Here is a 22,431-nt window from a genome sequence, read left to right on the forward strand (position 1 = left end):
CTTGTCTCAACTGGGATTTTTTGCTACATGAGTAGATAAAGATGAGCTAGTAGGAAAGGCAGAGTTGTGGGTAATAATGATTCTTTGCTTTGGGGCTTAGACATGGCCCATCTTCTCTTAACACTGACTTGCTGAGTGATTTCATTCTGTCTGTTGGGTTTATTTCATTACTTTTTGTTCCCTGACTGTCCCAAACTGGCTACAAATTTCAGGGTTCCCTCCACCCTTCAGGTTCAATAATTAGCTGGAACAACTCACAGAACTCAGGAAAACACCATGCTGCACCATTGCAGCTTATTAAGAAGGACACAAACCAGGACCGGCACAGCACGAGGTCTGAGGATGTTCCAAACATGAAGTTTCTGCATCCTCGGGCCACATATCACACTGCCTCTTAACTTGGGCCTGCAGATGTCTGATGGGTGACAGGAATGAGATGAAAGGCTTGGCATTTCTGTTTTCATATTACGTCTATCCCTTTGCTGCCTTAACTTTGGGGTCTGATCCTACCTGACTTTGCATGTAGACATGCTGATTGCCCAGGGGAACTGGTATGTTTTCTTCTACCCCCATCCTTATGCTTTTTCAGCAGCAGTAACGGCCCAAGCACCTGAAAGTCTGTCATAGGCCCAGGTAGAGCCCCAGGCCAGGATGTTTGCACAGGATGATGGCACCAGCTGCAAGAGTAGCCTAGTAGTTCCTGGGATGAGTTGATCATGACCACCCAGTGGTGTGAATCTCTCGCAGAAAGAAACTTCCTTTAGAAATTGTGCCCCTGGTCAGTAGAAAGTTGCAGGACTTTGGCTCACCCCAGCACATTAAAAAAAAAAAAAAAAAAAAAAAAAAAAAAAAAAAAAGCTACCCGTCCCTTTGTTTGGGGAGTACCCTGACCCTTTGGTTGGCGCTGTCTCCCTTCCCTGAAGCCCCAGGTGCAGCCTTGCCTGTGTGTTCCCACTCACTTGACTCAGTTTCGTTTCTCCCATCACCCAGTCAGAAGTTCCCATCTCCACTATCGAGTTGGTGCAAATCTGGGGGGCGAGGACCCTGGTACCAGAGGCTGGTGCCTGAACTGAAGAGAGTCTGGTGGAAGACGGTGCCCTCAACCTTTGACATGGGACCTAACCTCAGTTCAGTACTGTCAGAACTGCATTGCACCGACCCACTTGGTAAGGCTTCAGATTAAGAAGTCACCCATCATTTCTTCCTTTGGCTCACCCACCACACCCACTCTACCTGAAATCCCTGTTGTTTCTACCTCCAACATGTAGCCCACACCCATTTGCTTCTCCCCATTGCTGTTGCCACCACCCAGCCCAAGCCATTGACATTTCTCACCTGAACCATTGTGTGGCCACTTCTCTGGTCTTCCTCCCTCTACTTATACCCCTAAGATCCATTCTTGGCTCTCCACTCTGAGATCAGGCTGATCTATTAGGAACATAAATAAGTTAGTGACAGGCTCCTGGAACAAGGCTCCCATAGTTTTCTCTAAGATCTGGAATAAAATTCAGATTCCTTCCAAAGGCAAACAAGGCCCAGCACAGACTTACCCATTTGTCTAACCTCATTTCCCCTTACTTCCTGTGACCAGACATACTGACTTTGATCCTTTAACACAGAGATAACCAACTTGCAAATTAAAATCACCTGGAGAACTTAAAAACTAGCCCAAGAATGACCTCAGGTATCTGTATTTTAAAAAGCTCCCCAGGTGAATCTAATGGGCAGCCAAGGTTGAGAACCAGAGTGTTAACCCAGCAACCTCTACTGCTCTGGATCTTTGCCCTTTCTGTCTTCTCTGGAATGCTCCTTTCAAGTCCCGAAATCACAGAGTCTCAGTTCAGACATCACCTCTTCTGAGCAGACTGTCCTAACATTCCTATCTAAAGTGGTCAACCACTCCTTTTCATCACTCTGTTCCCTTTATAATACTTATTTCAGTCTGTAAGTTCCTTGTTTATATAAGTTTACACGTATGTGTACTTGTATTCCCCAGTAGAATGTAGTAACATGAGGCTAGAAACCTCGTTTATTGCTATATTCTCAGTGCCCAGCATCAAGGTTTGCATATATAGTTGCTCAGTAAATACTTTTTAAGTTTTCTTTTTACTGTCATTGATGTTGGGGATGGAGCCCATGGTCTTAGGCATCATGCTCTACCACTGAGCTACACTCCCAGCCCTTAGTTTGTTTTTTTCTTTTTTAAATAGGTGCATTATGGTTATATCCAACAGTGGACTTCATTATGATATATTTGTACCTTAAGCATTTCTTAAACAAATAATTAAATACATGAATCACAGAAAAAAAATGACTTACTAAGCAATGTTCTACATGAAAAAATAGTATTCCATGAACATAATGACTTTCTTGTACTTCTGAATATAATTTATAATTCTCTCTCTAGACATAGGTATATGTATAGAGAATACACATACATACATGTTCATAGATACTTGTGTGTGTATATATACTGTAAGTGTATGACATATCCATTCTTTTTTGGAAAAGATCATTCTTTTAACAATATTTGCCTGACAGTGTGAAAATGTGAAGTCCATGAAGTCCATGAGCCCTGAGTAGCAGGGAACCTTGTGAATGTGGCTCTCAGATTGGAGATTGCTCAAGTCAGTTCCCAGGATCAAAGTCTTCATGGAACACTGTCCTTCGACCATTTCTTGGCCATCTCACAGGTTCTAGTTTTGGTGTCACTCCTGAGCCCAAGGCTGGACATACCTCTTCTGTCGGCCCCATGTGACAGTCGCTGCAGAGGGTTTGGTGTGATGGTCAGTATTCACCAGTGGACTCTGCTCTCAGGGACTCTGTCCTGTTTCTGTTCTCTGAACACCCAGCACAGTGCCTAGTGTACAGCCAGAGCTTAGCAAGTGTACTGAAAGCATTTGAGCACAGGGACGGAACAGGAGAGGTTTTAGAGACAATCTGTGAGGCTCAGACCCCAGCTGTCACTGTGACTCTTCCGTCACCTCACTTGTAAAACAGGGAATGCAGTGTTTGCCTCCAAGAGTTTTGGGAAGGGACAAACGATGACTGTTCTGGGAAGTACTTCGAGGCTATGTTGGTTAAATTTTGATTTATTTTATTTTATTGTATTGGTTTCTCTAGTAGTTTTGATTTGACAGGGACCCAGCCTTCCTTCTTAACCTACAGAAACTCACTGGGACGCCTAGTCCCTGCTCACTTGTCTTGGCTCTTTGGCTCAGTGGCATTTCTCTGAATGTCTTGCTTGTAAGCAGGACTCTGAGCAGGTGCAGATTCTGGGAAGGCCAGGCTCCCCCTGAGCCAATTGCCCTGTGGAGACCGGGAGGAGGGTCAGCATCTGTGACCAGCAAGTAGAAGACACATGCTGGGGGCTTCAGGTCACTTTTTCTTCCTGACCAACATGCAGAGGAAAGTTGTGAGTCTGCATCTTAAATGTGGGGAACTGACAGCGACCTTTTTCAATCTGATTCTCAGAGCCATGGAACTTACTGGTAATGCTGCCTTGCTTAATGTCGGTTTTGTCATGACTTTTACAAAAAAATAGGGGGCTGGGGTTGGGGATTGAACTTAGGGCCTTCCACAAGCTAGGCAAGTGCTCTTTCATTGAACTACATCCCAAACCCAAGGCTTTTCTTTTTTTAATACTTGAAATTCTTGGCTTGCTTATAATCCAGGGGTTCCAAGCATAGGTAGATTTATTCTTTTCTAGGAAAAATGAATTTCTTACATTGAAGTAAATTTGTTTCTGAAAGCTCCTTTTGATGTGTGCACGCTCTTGCTCTTGCTTGCTTTGTACATTCTTAGATGATGTAAGGAAACTGTACTAAGGTAACCCCTCTCCCTGCAAATTTGGAAATAAAGGAAATGAAGTTGCATTCAGATAATTGAAAAATTCATACTTGATATGATTTTTTGTGTAATAAATTGTAACATTATTTGAGCAAAGAGTTGGAGGACACTCCCAAGTACAATCAAATGGATAACACAGGGGCTCAACAGTTGGAAAGAATATGTTTCAAATTTTACCACCATCCACTGCTTGCTCAATCTTAGGCAAAGTTCTTACTTTCTCCAATTCTTAGTTTCTGCATATTATGACTGAATTATATTCTGCACAGAATTTTTTTTACCTTTTTAATTTTTATTTTTACAGACTGCATTTTGATTCATTGTACACAAACGGGGTACAACTTTTTATTTCTATGGTTGAACATGATGTAGATTCACACCATTTGTGTAATCATACATGTAACTAGGGTAATGATATCTGTCTTAGTCCACTCTCTTTCCTTCTCTCACCCCTCCTGCCCCATTTTCCTCTACACCATCCAAAGTTCCTCCATTCTTCTCTTGTCCCCCCTGTCACACCTGCCTTTATGTATCATCATTCACTTATCAGAGAAAACATTTGACCTTTGGTTTTTTGGGATTGACATATTTTAATTAGCATGATATTCTCCAACTCCGTCCATTTACCAGCAAATGCTGTAATTTTATTCTTTTTTTTCATATTTGAGATTTTATTGGCTGTATTGAGAATCAGTACACAGACATTTCATTTTGTACACAATTTTTAACACACATACCAGAAATATAAAAAGCCTTATACTGTGATTCTTTTTCAGTTATTCCAGTGACTTTCCAGCTTTGAATTTGGAGGCAAATTTTTCTTAATAGAATATCAAGTACCAGTATCTTTGAATGCTGTTGTTATTTAGGTCCCACTAATTCAAAACTTTGTCACACACACTGCATAATCAAACTTTCAATCTTTCACAGCACATTAAAAATAGGAAAACTAAGATTTCCACAACCAAAGATGTTACAGAGTACACACGATTCTGACAGAAATGATGGAGTAGTGGTCTTCTTCAGGAAACAATTCTACTAAAAATCACAGGAATAGAAGTAATTTAAAATATTCAAGACATTAAATGCAGGACCGGGACTCCAAACTGCCATTTAATATACTTTGTATTGTAGGCTATAAAACTAACCCCCCACCTATGGAGTGTTAAGCTGACACCCAAGACAGTCCAAGCCTCCCATATTTCAATATCCCACTATTTTCTGGTTGTACCCCAAAATAAACAACCAGCAAATGATTTCACTTCTAAAAAAAAAAATCATTTACACTTAAAAAATGGGATGAGGTGGGATTCCCTCCTTTTAAAACATGTTTCTAGAGCTACTAAAAAACTTGCATTTACAAAATAGTTGATAAAAATATTTCTCTGGATTGTACAGGAAGGGAAACGGGACACTGATAAGACATGGTGTATGGTTAATCAGACTTGGCTTCTTTCTCTTCTGCTTCCTCAGAGGCTGGACTCTCCTCGTTTATAGTGTCTCCATTTTCTGCAAGTAAATCTTTAGTTTCTTGGTTAGTCACTTCTGTCTGTTTTCCCTTTGCTCCCCTTTTCCCTTTTGTTTGAACTTTTTTGTCAGAAGATTTATCCTTGGGCTGGGGAGATAGCTCAGTTGGTAGAGTGCTTGCCTTGCAAGCACAAAGCCCTGGGTTCAAATCCCCAGCACCGCAAAAAAAAAAAAAAAAAAAAGATTTATCCTTTTCTGTCCCCTTCCTGGGCTTGGCTACACCTTAGCAGGAGCAGGTTTAGCCAATAGGAGGCTGACCTCCACTTGGGCTCCTCCCTCTCCCCCTGCCTTCCACCAAGCTCACCTTCCTCTTGGGTCTGGCTAGACCGAGGCTTGCGGGAGCCTTCCGAAGCTGCGCTGCCTGGCTGCTGCTCCCGCCGCCCAAGCAGCTGCGACCAATTGTATTCTTTCTGGCTGAGTAATAGTCCATTGTGTATATATACCACAGTTTCTTTATCCATTCATCAATTGAAGGACATCTAGATTGGTTCCACAATCTAGCTATTGTGAATTGAGCAGCTATGAACTTTGATGTGACTGTATCTCTGTAGTATGCTGATTTTAAGTCCTTTGGGCATAGGCCGAGGAGTGGGATAGCTGGGTCAAATGGTGGTTCCATTCCAAGTTTTCTGAGGAATCTCCATACTTCTACAGAGAATTTATTGTAGCAATTAAATGAGGCATTGGATCCAAAGTACCTTGGATAAGATTGGTACATCTCAAGTATTGAGTACAAGGTTATCATTAACATCTCCATCTTCATCATTAAGGTTATGGGGTGATGCTTCGAGGAGGTAAGACTACTAGATGTGACTGCAGTTTCAAAAAAAGGATGTCAACATTCATAGCAGCACTTGCCTTATGCCAGGCACTAGCTGTTCTATTTGTATTAACTTAAAAATACTACAAAGCATCAGTACTGGAAATTGAACCTAGGACCTCATGCATGCTAGGCAAGTACTCTGCCATTGAGCTACACCCACAGTCCTTTTTGAACTTTTATTTTGAGACAGGGTCTTGCTAAGTTGTCTGAGCTGGCAACTTGTGATCCTCCTATCTCAACCTCCTGAGTTGCTGGGATTATAGGCATAGGCTACCATGACCAGTGAGATAGGTGCTATCCTTATGTGCATTTGGTGAATAGGAAACTAAGTCACAGAAACAAAGTTACAGCAAACAGTGCTGCCACATCACAGGGTCTATCTCCAGAGCTTGTTTTCTGAGTCACTGGCTCTGTTAGTTTCCTTCAAAAGCATAAATTCAATTGACTCTTGGCTTACTATATTAAAAAAATACTGATGAAGGGAAGGGAAATGGTGAACTTAGAGAGTAGGGCAGAAGAAAGTGATTCATACTACTGAACATATAGAATCACAGTTGGAAGTCACCTTTTGCAATCAAACATTTTCATTTGGTTTAATGTTTTATCAGAAATGTGAACAGGATTTTCCATTCTTTTCCGTAGTAATGCCATCTATAATATACAGCATAACATTATACTATAATATAAATATATGTGCATATGTAATATTTTATCTCTTTATTTTTCTTTTGATACCAGGGATTGAAGCCAGGGGTGCTTAACCACTGAGTCATGTCCCTAACCCTTTTTAAAATTTTTATTTTGAAACAGGGTCTCACTAAGTTGCTTACAGCCTTGATAAGTTGCTGAGGTTAGCCTCTCATTTGCAATCCTCCCGTGTCAGCCTCCTGAGTTGCTGGGATTACAGGCATGTATCACCATGTCTGGCAGATATCTTAAATATTATTTGAAATAACCTAAATTCAATATCCTTGGAAGATACACTGTTACTGACTTTGAGTAGTAATACATCCTTTTCCCATTGTTGTTTGTCATGTATTTATTGTAGGTGTATTCTGTGCCAGTATTGGGCAGAGGTGTCCTCAGGGGCACTCCAATTTGAGAAACACAGGCTTAGAGCACAGTTAAATCCTAGTACTCATCTTCAGTCTGCATCCAAGGAGTGTCTACCATCTCCAGTATATTTAACTTCCCTAGTTTCTATGGAAGCTGGACTCCACTAGGAATGCTATTAAACATCTGAACCATACATTTAAGCATTCCTGTCCTTATTTTATACATGCCAGGAAACCATCTGATGGCATGTGTTCTGATTCATGCATTCCACATCAGGAATCTTTTGGTCAGTGTGGTAGTTATGTTACTCATTGTAAATGAATAAACTGACATTCTGAGTCACTTGCTAGTTTCTGCGAATTGCCAATGTGAGATTATTCCTGAAAAATTGTGTTGTTCCTTATGGTTCTTGATATTCACTCACCTGCTTGAGGAATGAATAGACCCTGCAATTTAGTGGGGTTATCAAAATAATATCACCCTTCAAATTTTCCTGTTGCTCGAATGGTAAGCATGAATGTTCTTGGAAAATACAACCTACATAATAAAATTTTCTGACAAATCATTTTGGGTAAAGAAATGTGAAGAACCAATACTCCTTTTAGATTAAAAAATATTAGCAATATGGGTTCGTTCTCACAGGTCTTGAAGGACCCAGAAGCCCTATAACTGTTAGCAATAAATAATAATAGGAGGCTCAGGGAGATGTTGGTCGAAGGATACAAAATTTTAGTTAGATAGTGTGATGGGCTGACAGATCTGACTCCATGAGAATGTTATAGGCCAGACTCTAAGGGAAATGACTAAACAGACTCCATTTTGCTCTGAGACTCCATGTTATGTAGGAAATAAGCTTCTCCCATGGGAACACCCTGCCTCTGTACCCATCATCAGTTACTTAGTGTGACATGTGTAACAATACAGAATGACAATTCCTATGTAAAGAAAAATTGCTCTCTTTTGATTCCTATTGCTCCTAAACAATGTACCATGTGAACTGTGATTGTGTGGATGTTAGTAACCATTCTTTAGTTTGTACCTAGGTAAGGGTCATTTTGACCCACTTCGCCCTCTGTTGATGATCTCATGATGTTAGTTTGTAATGTCGAATCATAGCAACAGACACTTATGATTGATGTGATTTTTGTTATAAGAACCCCTACAACCCTGTGGTTGGGGCTGTTCTCCCAATAGCCATTTTTTGGGGGCATTGTGTGAGACAGTCAGCCGACCGGCTTAATAAAGATTCTCAAAGTTGGACTTCTCAGTGGTGATTGGCCTGTTCTTAAGTTGTGCCCCATAACAAAAGATATGATTATAAAAACAAGCTTGTAACCCAGCAGCTCAAGAGGCTGAGGCAGGAGGATGGAGAGTTCAAAGCCAGCCTCAGCAAAAGCGAGGTGCTAAGCCACTCAGTGAGACCCTGTCTCTAAATAAAATACAAAATAGGGCTGGGGATGTGTCTCAGTGGTTGAGTGTCCCTGAGTTCAATCCCCAGTATCCACCCCCCACCACCAAAAAAAAAAAAAAAAAAAAAAAGAAAAAGAAAGAAAAACAAAGGCTGCCCTCCTCCCAGGACCCTTCAGGGATGGTTGACACCTCTTTCTCAAAACAAGTAGTCATCGTCTTAAAAACTGTTGGGAGAGATGAATAATAATACATGATTGTTTAAGATAATTTTAAAGCCCTTAAACTCGAGCAACAGTTTTTTATTAAGCACATAGTGGGTGTTATACAGCAGTGGAGCCCTTTACTAACATACTGAATCCCAACTCTAACCAATAAGCAGAAAGGAGGAATTGACACGTGGAAAGAAAGGATTCTGGGATGGCTTCAGTGATGGTTGGATCCAGCCTCTCCAGTGCTGTTAGGTTTCTCTTTCTTTGAGTTTTGATTTCATTCTGTCAAGTTGATGTTTCTCACAATCCTGGAACTATGGTTATGGGCAGCTTTGAACTTACAAATTATATTTTTGTAATTAAGAAGAAAGCAAACATTTCCACAAGCAGCTGGAAAAATCTAGAGGAAGGAGTTTGGTTGTTCTACCTTGATTTTCTTGTGCAACTTTGGGCCAATCATTCTGACTTGACTAATAGGACTCTGTGATTGTTTCAGTACCCACTAGGACCATATGATTGCAATGAGAAGGAGCATTTCTCCAAAGTGCAATAATCAGGGGAAAATAATGAGGTGTGTGTGTGATGAAACCAATTAATATTTTTATTGAGTATATTTGCAAGAAGTTGAGCTAAGAAATTTTCAAACAACATTATCTTATTTAACCTGCATAATAAGTTTATGAAGCTTTTGGAAGACCCCTCATATTCAAACCATAATAGGCTGCTTTAAAAAATTACCACATGCTGTTCTGGAGGCCAAGAGGTACCACATCAATTATCTGTGGATTGAAACCAGGGTGTTGGCAAGCCACACTCCCTCTCTAGGGGAGACGGGTCCCTTGCCTCTTCCAGCTTCTGGTAGCAGGCCTGTGACATAAAACCATGGATGAATTTGTATCATTTGTAAGTGTCACTTGCTTTCCTTGGCCTGTAGCTACATCCCTCCAGCCTCTATTTTCTCCCATTTCCTCTGTATCTCCGATTTTCCTTTGCATCTCTCTCTTTTTTTTTTTGCATAATTTTTTTTTATTGTAAACAAATGGGATACATGTTGTTTCTCTGTTTGTACATGGCGTAAAGGCATACCATTTGTGTAATCATAAATTTACATAGGGTAATGTTGTTTGATTCATTTTGTTATTTTTTCCCTTCCCCCCTACCCCTCCCACCCCTCTTTTCCCTCTATACAGTCCTTCCTTCCTCCATTCTTGCCCCCCTCCCTAACCCTAACTCTAACCGTAACACTAACCTCTCCCACCCCCCATTATGTGTCATCATCCTCTTATTAGCGATATCATTCTTCCTTTGGTTTTTTGAGATTGGCTTATCTCAGCATGATATTCTCCAATTTCATCCACTTGCCTGCAAATGCCATAATTTTATCATTCTTTACGGCTGAGTAATATTCCATTGTATATATATACCACATTTTCTTTATCCATTCATCAATTGAAGGACATCTAGGTTGGTTCCACAATCTGGCTATTGTGAACTGAGCAGCTATGAACATTGATGTGGCTGTATCTCTGTAATATGCTAATTTTAAGTCCTTTGGGTATAGGCCAAGGAGTGGGATAGCTGGGTCAAATGGTGGTTCCATTCCAAGTTTTCTAAGGAGTCTCCACACTGCTTTCCAGAGTGGCTGCACTAATTTGCAGCCCCACCAGCAATGTAACCTTTCTCCCACATCCTCTCCAACACTATTGTTACTTGTATTCTTGATAATCGCCATTCTAATTGGGGTGAGATGGAATCTTAGGGTGGTTTTGATTTGCATTTCTCTTATTACTAGAGATGTTGAACATTTTTCCATATGTTTGTTGATTGCTTGTAGATCTTCTGTGAAGTGTCTATTCATTTCCTTAGCCCATTTGTCGATTGCATTATTTGCATTCTTGGTGTAGAGTTTTTTGAGTTCTTTATAGATTCTGGAGATTAGTGCTCTATCTGAAGTATGATTGGCAAAGATTTTCTCCCACTCTGTAGGCTCTTTCTTCGCATTGCTGATAGTTTCCTTTGCTGAGGGAAACCCAGAATAGCTAAAGCAATCCTTGGCAGAAAGAGTGAAGCAGGGGGTATCGCAATACCAGATCTTCAACTCTACTACAAAGCAATAGTAACAAAAATGGCATGGTATTGGTACCAAAATAGAAAGGTGGATCAATGGTACAGAACAGAGGACACGGACACAAACCCAAATAAATACAATTTTCTCATACTAGACAAAGGGTCCAAAAATACGTAATGGAGAAAAGATAGCCTCTTCAACAAATGGTGCTGGGAGAATTGGAAATCCATATGCAACAGAATGAAACTAAACCCATATCTCTCACCATGCACGAAACTAAACTCAAAATGGATTAAGGACCTCGGAATCAGACCAGAGACGTTGCATCTTATAGAAGAAAAAGTAGGTCCAGAGCTTCAACATGTTGGCTTAGGACCAGACTTCCTCAACAGGACTCCCATAGCACAAGAAATAAATGCATCTCTCTTATAACTCATTTGTGATGGCATTTAGAGCCTGCTCAGATAATCTCCTCAATTCGAAAACTATATTTAATCACAGTTGCAAAAACTTTGCTAAATAAAATGAAAGCTCACACGTCTAGGCCTGGGAACTTATAGCTTCTGGGGTCACCCTCTAGCCCACTACGGGGGCAGAGTTCTCCCTTTGGCATGAAGGTTTTGCACTGTGACCCTTGTTGTTTATTTCTGAAATCACAAGCTGCAAGAAGAAAGATTTTAAAAATGTGGTCAATAGGATGACACTTTGTGAGCCATGATGCAGATGTTATTAGGATTATTGGGAAAACTATCGATGGAGCACCAGCTCATTTACAGCAAGAAAAAATTTTGTACCATGAGTCAAAGTGACTCTTTTTTTTTTTTTTGAGAGGTGTCTTTGAGTTTCAAACCCCCAAACACTTTCTCACATAGAATGATTGGTACTTAACGATTGTCTTGATTTAGCATGGATGGAAATACTGACAATGTGAATAAAAACCAACTGTGGTTGCTCCCTGCATGCTTACCAGAGAAACAGGCAGTTAGAGCAACTCTGCTTTTCCACAGAGGAGGAGGCTGTTTTGGATTGCTACACTTCTGTCTTTGAAATGAGAATGATACCCAATTAATATGAGCAATTATTTTAAAAAAAATGAAAATGAAATATGAACTATTCTATAAAAAGAAATAAGGGATGAAATTAATTTTTCATAATTCTGATTTTATTTTAATACGTTTCAGTATCTTGAATAAACTAGAGTTCCAAAGTTGCCCAGTATGCATAGTGAACACTCAGGTTCACTTTGAGTGAACACTCAGGACAAGATACCAGGATTTCTTTGGTAGACTGAACTCTGGTGCAAAGGATTTGATCTCTGGGAGTTTGATTGATTATCAGTACATAAGATTTATCTTTCTTAGAGGAAAAAATTAAGAGAAAACAAAGATATTATGTTGCATATTTAAAAACATCCATAGCCACAGTCAAATACAGCAATAGAACTTTCCATCATCAAGGAAAGAGTGAGAAAGTCTATATTCAAAGTCATTTACGTTGGTCTTTTGGAGGCACTGATGTTCATGTAGTGTGCAACAGGGAGATCAAGGTTATATTCAGTGAGAAACCTCTTCATTTTCTCTTTGATTTACCATGTTTGTGTAAAAAAGAGGCAATAAGCATTTACTGCCATTCTTTTTTTTTTTTTTTTTTCTTTGCAGTGCTGGGGATCGAACTCAGGGCCTTGTGCTTGAGAGGCAAGCACTCTACCGACTGAGCTATCTCCCCAGCCCAACTGCTATTCTTAATAACCCAAACTGTAGAATATTCTTTTTTTTTTTTTTTTTTTTTTTTTGGTACTGGATATGGAACCCAAGGGTACTTAACCACTGAGCCACATCCCTACTCCTGTTTATTTTTTATTTTGAGACAAGGCTTCGCTAAGTTGCTTAGGACCTTGCTAAGTCGCTGAGGCTGGCTTTGAATTTGCAATCCTCCTGCCTCAGCCTCCTGAACCTCTGGGATTACAGGTGTGCACCACCTCACCAGCTGGGACATCCTAATGTAGTAAAAACATAAGAATGAAAAGCAACTCTAAGAGGAGGAAAGACATGATGTAGAACTTGACCTATGGCTCAAGTTGCAGGGTGCTGAACAAGATGCAGTGACACTGGATTAACACCTCTACTAATGTTAACTAATATTAACTTAAAAAATTATTTATTCATTTTATTATTTTTTAATATTATATTTATTATTTATAAATATAAACATGCATTGTTAGCATTAATTTAAAAATATATTTTGTCTGCCAATTCTATTTCTGAAAATTCTATTTTTATTTATTATTTTATAAACTTAAGGTGCGTGATGTAAGGTGTGATGATATACATAGTAGAATGATTACTACAGGTAAACAACTCAGCATACCCATCTTCTCACATATTTATCTTTTTTGTGTGTGGTAAGAACACCTAAAATCTATTCTGTTGGCTAATTTTCAGTATTATGTACCCTATTATCCTCATGTGGTACTTCAGATCTCTAGATTTATTCATCCTGCATTGTGGCAAATTTGTACCCTTTGATTTACATCTACTTCCTCACCTCCCATCTTTGGAAACCACAGTTCTTTTTAATTCTTTATCAATTGTTCTTGTCACTGACACAATGTTATAATGTTATTACCATTAACCTTAGTAATGTTTTATTTTAAATAAATATATTTAAAAATTAGTACTAATTTTAAATTTTATCTGCTTTACCTAAAATCTGCTTTAACTATAGTCCATATTTATGCTGAGAAATTTGAGACATGCTCCCTGATCTAATCTTACTCCTAGCTGGAGGAAAGACAAATTAAATATGCTATCCCTGATATCAAGGATTTGGAATCTAACTGGGAGATGAACATATGAATTACTAAGATGTTGAGGTAGTGTGTGATTTGTAATCATGTGAAGAAATTTATATTTCCTATGATTGTTCACAATGGCAGAACTAAAACCAGAGCAGAATTTCTTTACTATCTCACTGTATCAGCAATCTTTAAAAATTTCAATGTATAATATGGGAAATTTCAAACATGTCAATTAAAAAAGAGTTGTTTACCTGTAGTAATCATTCTACTATGTATATCATCACACCTTACATCACGCACCTTAAGTTTATAAAATAACAAATAAAAATAGAATTTTCAGAAATAGAATTGGCAGACAAAATATATTTTTAAATTAATGCTAACAATGCATGTTTATATTTATGAGTTTATATTCATGAGTTACCATTTACCCATTACACAACCTCAACATGGCCATTTTTTTGTTGTTGTTACTGGAAATTGAACCCAGGGTACTCTACTGCCGAGCCACATCCTTAGCCCTTTCTAATTTTTATTTTGAGACAGGGTCTTACTAAGTTGCCCAGGCTGGCCTCAAACTTTTGGTCCTCAGGTTTCAGCCTCCAAGTCCCTGGAATTACAAACATGTGCTAGCTCTGTGCCCAGTTCCATGGCCATTCTTATGTTCTGTGTATTGTCAACTACTTCTTGTCATCTCACTTCCTGAATTATTTTGAAGCAAATTCCATATGAAAAAATTCCATGAAATTTTCATCCATAAATTTGACCAGTTTGGATATATGAAAAATATGTCCTCTTTAAAACCTACAATAGAGTAATTTATTTAAAAATTACCATTTTCTAAATCTCAAACAATTTATCAGTCTTCTGAATATCCCTGATTGTTTTCTAATTGTGTGTGTGTGTGTGTGTGTGTGTGTGTGAATATGTGCACTTACATTCCTGTGCATTTATACTTGGATTGTTGAAATCAGGATGCAAATAAGGTCCATACCTTGCATTTGGTTGATTTATCTCTCGAGCATCTTTTTATGTGTTCTCTTTCCCTGTTTTCTTTTTTCACTTCCCTGACCAATTGGAAAAACCTTTATGTGTCAAAATTATCCATGTTAGCTTTACTGTTCTGGATTTTGTGCCATGATTGGGGAAGAATTTCCTGCTCCCAAGTTAAATATATTTACTCATTTTCTTCTGTAAAATGTTTTCACATTTTACTTTAAAACTTTGATTCATTTGGAATTTATTCTGCTGTATGGGGTGAAGAATGGTTCCAATTTTGCATTTTCCAAAAGACTATGCACATTTCCCAACACCATTTGTAAAATGCCTGTCTCCTCCTGTACTCTTAATTTTTTCACCCTATTTTTCAAGGCAGAACATTATTGTGAGGATATTGGATAAATACTATTCAGACATTGTAACAAATAAGGCAATCCATAAATATGACCTAGAAAAAATGTTTTCATATATTATTAAAGAAAAAGAGATGCAGAAAGTGTGTATTATGAATCAATTTCTGTATAAAATCATTTATATATGTACAGGAAAATATCTGGCAGAATATTCTTCAAGCTGTCAATGATGATTGACAGTGTGCCTTTTATGGGGAGATTGAGGGAGTAGAGTTTTAATGTTTTCCTTGTATATTTTAGTACTTATTTATTTTACAATGTGTACATATTATGCTGAGTTTCAAACTTTGAATTAAAAAATAGACCATTAGCATATCCTGAACTTCATTTAATGCATGTTTAGTGAGTTCTATTCTGTACTAGGTTTGTCTGTCTGCTGCTGAATCTGTTTCTCCCACCTCACATTTTCAAGTTATCTACTTTCTCTCTCTCTCTCTCTCTTTTTTTTTTCTCTCTGAAAAAAGGCAGTTTTGGGATGCACTCAAGATGAATAATTAGGAGACCTGAGTTCTGGTCCCTACTTTGCCAGGCAGCTCCATGAACTTGGAAACATTGCTCCTCTGATCCTCTGAGTCTTCACCTGCTAAATAAGAGGGCTTGGTTGTGTATACAAATACAAGGCTAGGAAAGTTATGACCAATTAATTCTACCGTCTTTCCTATTCTCTTTCCTTCCGTACCCTTTGTCTAGTCCAATCTATTTCTATTATTCCCCTCCCCAACCTCCTTCTGATCCACAAATCAGAGAGAACACTTGACCTTTGGTTTTTGGAACTGCGTTATTTCACTTAGATGATAGTCTCCAGTTCCATCCATTTAGTGTGACCACAAAAGTGGGAACCTAATAGAATAAGTTATACTTTATGTATGTATATTCTGCCAAAATACATTCTAATGTCATGTATAACTAAAAATAAAAAAAATGCCCCAAATTAAAAAAAAAATTGAGGGTTTGGCTCAATTCCTCTGTCTTGTTTTGTCCATCTCTGAAATTCTGTGATCTCATAATATTTATGCGCCCTTTGCATGCATCATTATTCTAGTCCCATTCTAGTCAAGCTGACAAATTTCAGCATCTGTACATTCACACTGACTGGGAAAAATAATCATTGAGCATGTACTCTGTCTAGTTATGCCCATTCTCCAGACTGGGATAATGATTTATTTAATTTACATTTAAAAAGTGTCATAGTTAGCAAATAGAAGGGCAGTCTTTTTGGGAATTAAGTCCTTCAAATAATCAGGCTTTTTTGATAGTGAACTATTCTACCTCTTTCAATAACTTTTTTGAGTAGCATTTTTAATATTGTCATTGTTCTAATTTTATGAGTACAGTAGAATTGCATTTATTAATATTCTTAACTTGAGCAAATTCAGCTACATGTAAGTGATTCTAGTGTTTCAAGATGCTTTTTTCAAGATGTCTTTCCTACATCACAGACTTCAGATGCAAGTTGACTGACCTTATCTAGTTCTTGGCTGAAGAAACAGCTTTATGTTCCAAACCCACAGGACTCACTGGTTGGGTTGATCAATGTATGTCTGAGTACTGTATTTAGTGTACAATTAGAGGGATTCAGTTTTAACTCTCCATGATTTTTCACATACAAGTTGTCATTGTATTGTCATTGGAAAGCAATACTGGCATAGAGTTCATTTCCCTTGAAATATGTCTTCACTGTTGAAAATTTGAAAAAGAAAATATGACCAAAGAGGAAGATGAAAGTCATTGGTCCTTCTCTAAATAGAGAGAGCTATTGTAATGATTGTGAAATGTGTATTTTGCTCCAATATTTATTACATGCAAATATTTATGAGGTAGGAATCAAATTGGAGATATTACCCCTAATGCTTTCGCCCACTATATTCCCCTGTACTCTGTCCTGTGGCTCCCTTCTCCCCCTTCTTTCTTACCACTTGCTTTATTTTTTAAAACAATTTTTAAAATATATTTTTAGTTGTCAGTGGACCTTTTTTAAATAAATTCATTTCATATGTGGTGCATGAGAATCGAACCCAGTGCCTCACATAGGCTAGGCAAGTGCTCTACCACTGAGCCACAGCCCCAGTCTCTCTCTTACCATTTCTAGAAGGCTCAACGTTGCCTTTGGAAACTTACATCAGAATTAAGAAGCCTTGTAGGCTGGGGATGTAGCTCAGTTGGTAGAGTGCTTGCCTTGTAAGCACAAGGCCCTGGGTTCAATCCCCAGCACCCAAAAAAAAAAAAAAAAAAAAAAAGAAAAAAGATTAAGAAGGCTTGAAAGTCAAGTTCTGGATGTGAATATTTCCAAAGTCCATGCTCCAAAGAGTTCAGTGCATAAAATTGCCTGGAGTAAACAAGAAGGGAAGAAAAGTCAGGCTCCCTGGTCCCAGAGGAAATGGAGAATCCTCCATGCCAGGGTGGGCACGGGGAGCGGGACACACATCACTTGGCAAGAGATAGATGAGTGGGTCTGAGAGGAGCAATGTGGACCCTCCAGAGGGAACCAGCGCTTAGCTGCTGCCTGAAGCTGCTCGCGCCCCGGTGAGCACCATCTGCTGCTGGCAATGGGAGCCGTGAGGGAACTGCATAAGACCACGCCTGCTGACCACCTGCCCCATGTGAGTAACTGCTTTACCAGAGCCACAGAAAAACGTCAGCAGTTCCCTCTCTGCCGTCGTACTATGGAACACCCATGGAGACCCGCCAGAACAGCGCTGGCACATTGATCAGTTTGCTCCTGTGTTGGCCATCTGTTCTCAGAGATGCTACTATTTCCCAAATGAATTACTCTGTGTGGTGAGTACCACTCTTCCAAGGTCAAGAATATCTGTGCGCCCTTGTGACACGTGGAGGAGCCGAGGTGAGGTCACAGGGAAAGACTGCTTTGGTACTTTGGTGGAACTGTGTGAAATCAGCTTTCTGGAGTACCTAACCCACCTCTTAGCTATCCAAAATTGGGGTCGTTCTGTACGGCCTATTAGGAGACTCTGCTTTTGCATTTTAAAACCTGTCATGTATTTCCCCTCATGATTAGTCTTCTGGAGAACTATTTTAAAGGCTTCAGAATATTTCGTTACATGAAGTTATGTATCTTGATTTATTTTAAAAATCCCCCTTTGTTGGATATTAAAATGACTGCAGTGTTTTCTTGTTACTGATAATGCAACAATGACTTTCATTGTCCTAAATCTTTGTGAATGTCTCTGAATTTAAAAAAAATCTTAAAAATATGACAAGGTAACTACTGTGAACAATATTGTCTGGGTTTTGGCTTAATTTTCCAGGATTATTAGCAGTCCTTAAGACAGCTGAGGCCCCAGTTGCAATGCAGATGGGCAAAGCCTGCAGAGACTCTGAATGGGCTTAACAGTCTGGATGGGGGAAGAAAGGCAGGCATAGGAATATAAGATTGCCATGGAAACGTAATTCCTGGCTAGGTACTCATCTTGGTATCTAACCCATGTCTCAGAATTTGACAACCAGTATATATGAACTGGAGTCCCACTTTCTCAGTAGTCTCAGAGGGGACTCTGCACTTCCCAGTAGGCTTTGTCCTGGTAAGTCCAGTCTGAGTTGTCCTCACACATGAACAGAAAAACCATAAAATATTAACGTTTCATACTGACTTTGTTGCACACATTTGGAGAGTGGCAGTCTCTTCCAAATCAATAAGCTTTGAATTATGCATAAGGGTGCCAGAAAGTCATACTTATCCTTTGGGTTATAGTGGTGGGAAGACTAAGAGCAGAGATGGAGGAAGATGCCAATCAGGGAGGGGCACAATCCCTTCTCTCCATAGTTTCACTGCAGAACAAGTTCATTCAGTGCTGGATACTCACTCAATATCTCAGGATTTGGAAGCACAACGTTGAAAGAAGTCTCTGAGTCACTTTGACTTTTCCTCTTTGATGATGGGGAGAAAGGAAAACATTTTAGCATATTTACCTCTGCTTCCGTAGAAGGAATATGTACTCATTATGATAAATTTGGAGAATGCAGAAAGATTAAATCAAACATTTTTTTCCCACTTAAACAGATATTATGTTTTAGAACAGTTTTAGATTAACAGAAAAAATCTTCCTGTGGAGGTTTCTGCTCTGTGTTATGGTCCTCTTTATCTGCTGTGCTCTCTCTCTCTCCAGTTTTGGGAGTAGCTTGCACTGTAACCTCACTTCTCTGATGGATCTAGGAGAAGTTGTTGATATTTCAGTTTGTTTAGCTTTTTATTTGTTGTTAGGATGGAGTAGTGACTTTCAGTCTTCTCACATATCTGATTGGAAACTGGAAGTCTCAGAAAGATAATTCAAAAAATGCCTGTGGATGGCCTAATAAGATTTTTTTTTTTTTTTTTTTTGTTCTGGAGATTGAACCCAGGGACATTTTAACACTAAGCTACACCCTCAGCCCCTTTTGAGACAGGTTCTTACTTAATTGCTAAGGCCGGCCTCCAGCTTTTGATCCTCCTGCCTCAGCCTCTGGAGTAGCTGAGATTACAGGTGTGTGTCACTGTGCCTGGCCTAACAAGATTTGAACACCATTAACTATTCTGATGATATATCTATATAATGACATGTAAATAATATATGCATATAATTCATTCATACATATGCAAAATGTGTAACTGCTTTCATAAAATTTTGATTAAGATTTGCTCAGTTTTGATACCCTTCACTCTCCACTGGAGCTCATGGATCATCTGCGATCCAGGAGCCATCTTGGAACTGCGGCATGGCAGAGCCTATGGAAACTGAAACCCAGATTTGTGAGGTACCGGAAACCTTCGGGGACACTATAAATCTACAGGGTAGAAATTGAAGTACCTCAGATCCCCACGGCTAGATGGGAAGACACACAAACAAAATGAAAAAAAAAAAAAAAAAAAAAAGGGAATAAAACACTCCAAACAAACAAGGATGCTCCAATTATAGACTCCATTGACAAACCAGTAGAAGAAATGTCAGAGAAGGAGTTCAGAATATACTTAGTAAAACTGCTTTATGACTTTAAGGAGGATATAAAGAGTGAAATCAGAGCTATGTTTCAGGAGAAGAAAGATATCTTAAAGAAAGAGATAAAGATCCTGAGAAGAAACCTAGAAGAAATCTTTGAAATGAAGGAATCAATAAACCAAAATAAAAATTCAATGGAAAGTAGCACCAACAGAGGAGACCACTTAGAAGACAGAACTTCAGGCAATGAAGACAAAATATATAATTTTGAAAATAAAGGTGACCCCACAGAGAAGATGGTAAATTGCATGATGTTCTCTCACCCACACACAATGCCTGAACAGCAGCTGCTGAAGCCAACTGAGTGGAGCTACTGTGACTACTTCTGGGCTGATAAGAAAGACCCCCAAGGCAATGGCACCGTGGCAGGGTTTGAACTGCTGTTCCAAAAGCAACTGAAGGGCAAACAAATGCAGAAAGAAATGTCTGAATTCATCCGAGAGAGGATAAAGATTGAAGAATATGCAAAGAAATTGGCTAAGCTCTCTCAGAACTCGTTGGCTGCACAGGAGGAAGGCTCCCTGGGAGAAGCATGGGCTCAGGTGAAGAAGAGCCTGGCAGATGAAGCAGAAGTTCATCTCAAGTTCTCCGCCAAGCTTCACAGCGAGGTAGAGAAGCCCCTAATGAACATTCGTGAGAACTTCAAGAAAGACATGAAAAAGTGTGACCACCATATCGCTGACCTCTGCAAACCTGGAAAGCCCTCACAGAGCGTCAGAGAGACCTGGAGATGAAGAATCAGCAGCTGGAGATCAAGCTGAGTAAAAAGATGGAGGAGGACATCAAGAAGGCACGGAGGAAGTCCACACAGGCTGGTGATGACCTCATGCGCTGTGTGGATCTCTACAACCAGGCCCAGTCCAAGTGGTTTGAAGAGATGGTGACCACCACTTTGGAGCTGGAGCAGCTGGAAGTGGAGAGGGTGGAGATGATCCGGCAACATTTGTGCCAGTACACACAGCTGCAGCATGAGACGGACATGTTCAACCAAAGCACAGTTGAGCCTGTGGACCAACTGCTTCCAAAAGACAGAGAGCTGTGGGTCAGAGAGCACAAAATGGGCAACATTCGCCCTGTGGACATGGAGATCTAGACACGCCTGTGTGGCCCCGGGGGTCCTGCCCAGGAGAAGGGCTGGGTGTCCCACGGAGAGGAGATGGTGTCTCCTGCTGGGTGAAGCTGCCCTCCCACCCATTCTCCTGTCCACTGAGGAGACAGGAGAGAGCTGGCGATTCCAGAAGGGTGATCTGGATGGCCTAGCTGGGGGATCCCAAATATTCCCAGGCCAAGAAGACAGACCTGCAACCCTGCCTTGTCTCCAAGACTGAAGCCCCCAAACCCCATGCCATGCTTGTTGCTCTGAGAACAAACTGAGGCTGGGAAAAAAAAAGAAAAGAAAAGATTTTCTCAGCTTTGTATTTAGATGTGTTACTTAATTTTCATTTACATTTTTCTGCCATGAAATAGTCTTGTCAATAGGAGGAAACATCAAAAATATGTTAACCAAGAGCATACAGCAGAAAACTCACTGAGGAAGTTGAGAGACTTTGGCAATTAAAAAATGATCTGTGAGCCTTTAAGATGGCATAAAATTATTTCAGTTCAGTTAAAAAAAAAGTCCTTTTATCTGTGTTGAGGTTACAGAGATAAATAGAACATAGACTTTGGCTTGAGGGGCATATACCTAGCTAAGGAGAAGGCTAACTGACAATCATAATAAAATATGGTTAGTCCTATGGTGTACATGTGTGTACATGGCATCTTTAAGGACAGACTGTTTGGGAGAGAAGAGCAAAAACTCTTTACTCAACTTGTTGACTTCCTAAAAATGGTAACGGCTGAGCTGAGTTTTTAATAATGACAAGAATTCAGCAAAAGAAGACTAGGCTGAGGAAGAGAAGATCTCTTTAAGAGAGATAACATCTGTAAAAATATGGAAATGTGGACCCCGGGATGGTATTGAATAGCAAATGGAGATTCAGAGTGCATTGATTCAGGAAAAGATAAGACCTGGGCTGAGAGGAAGCATCAAATTCCTCCTTAGTTATTAGTTTCATTTTGGTCTCAAAGTATTATATGTGAATTAAAAAGAAACAGAACCTCATAAATCTATGTAGAGCAGACTCTAGCACATGCTCTGGCAAAGCCAAGCCTCCCCAGTGGGGGCTGTGTTCAAGGAATCGTATTTTGGAAGCAATGGAACAAAGATCAGTTTGTTTGGGATTTTTGCCAGTGTTAAAATTTAAAATGATTTTTGTGACGTACAGGGGTAAACCCCAGTCATCTGAA

General features: G+C 39.5%; 1 protein-coding gene across 1 annotated transcript; it reads left to right on the plus strand.

The window, feature by feature from the left end:
* The first annotated feature begins 20,378 nt into the window (after positions 1-20,378).
* On the plus strand, positions 20,379-21,235 carry LOC124976331 (growth arrest-specific protein 7-like). Its single transcript, XM_047539266.1, is given in 2 exon segments — positions 20,379-20,835; positions 20,838-21,235. Coding segments are annotated over 2 exon segments (855 nt in total).
* Positions 21,236-22,431: the final 1,196 nt, after the last annotated feature.

This window comes from Sciurus carolinensis, chromosome 2, assembly GCF_902686445.1.
Source record: "Sciurus carolinensis chromosome 2, mSciCar1.2, whole genome shotgun sequence".
Taxonomy (NCBI): domain Eukaryota; kingdom Metazoa; phylum Chordata; class Mammalia; order Rodentia; family Sciuridae; genus Sciurus; species Sciurus carolinensis.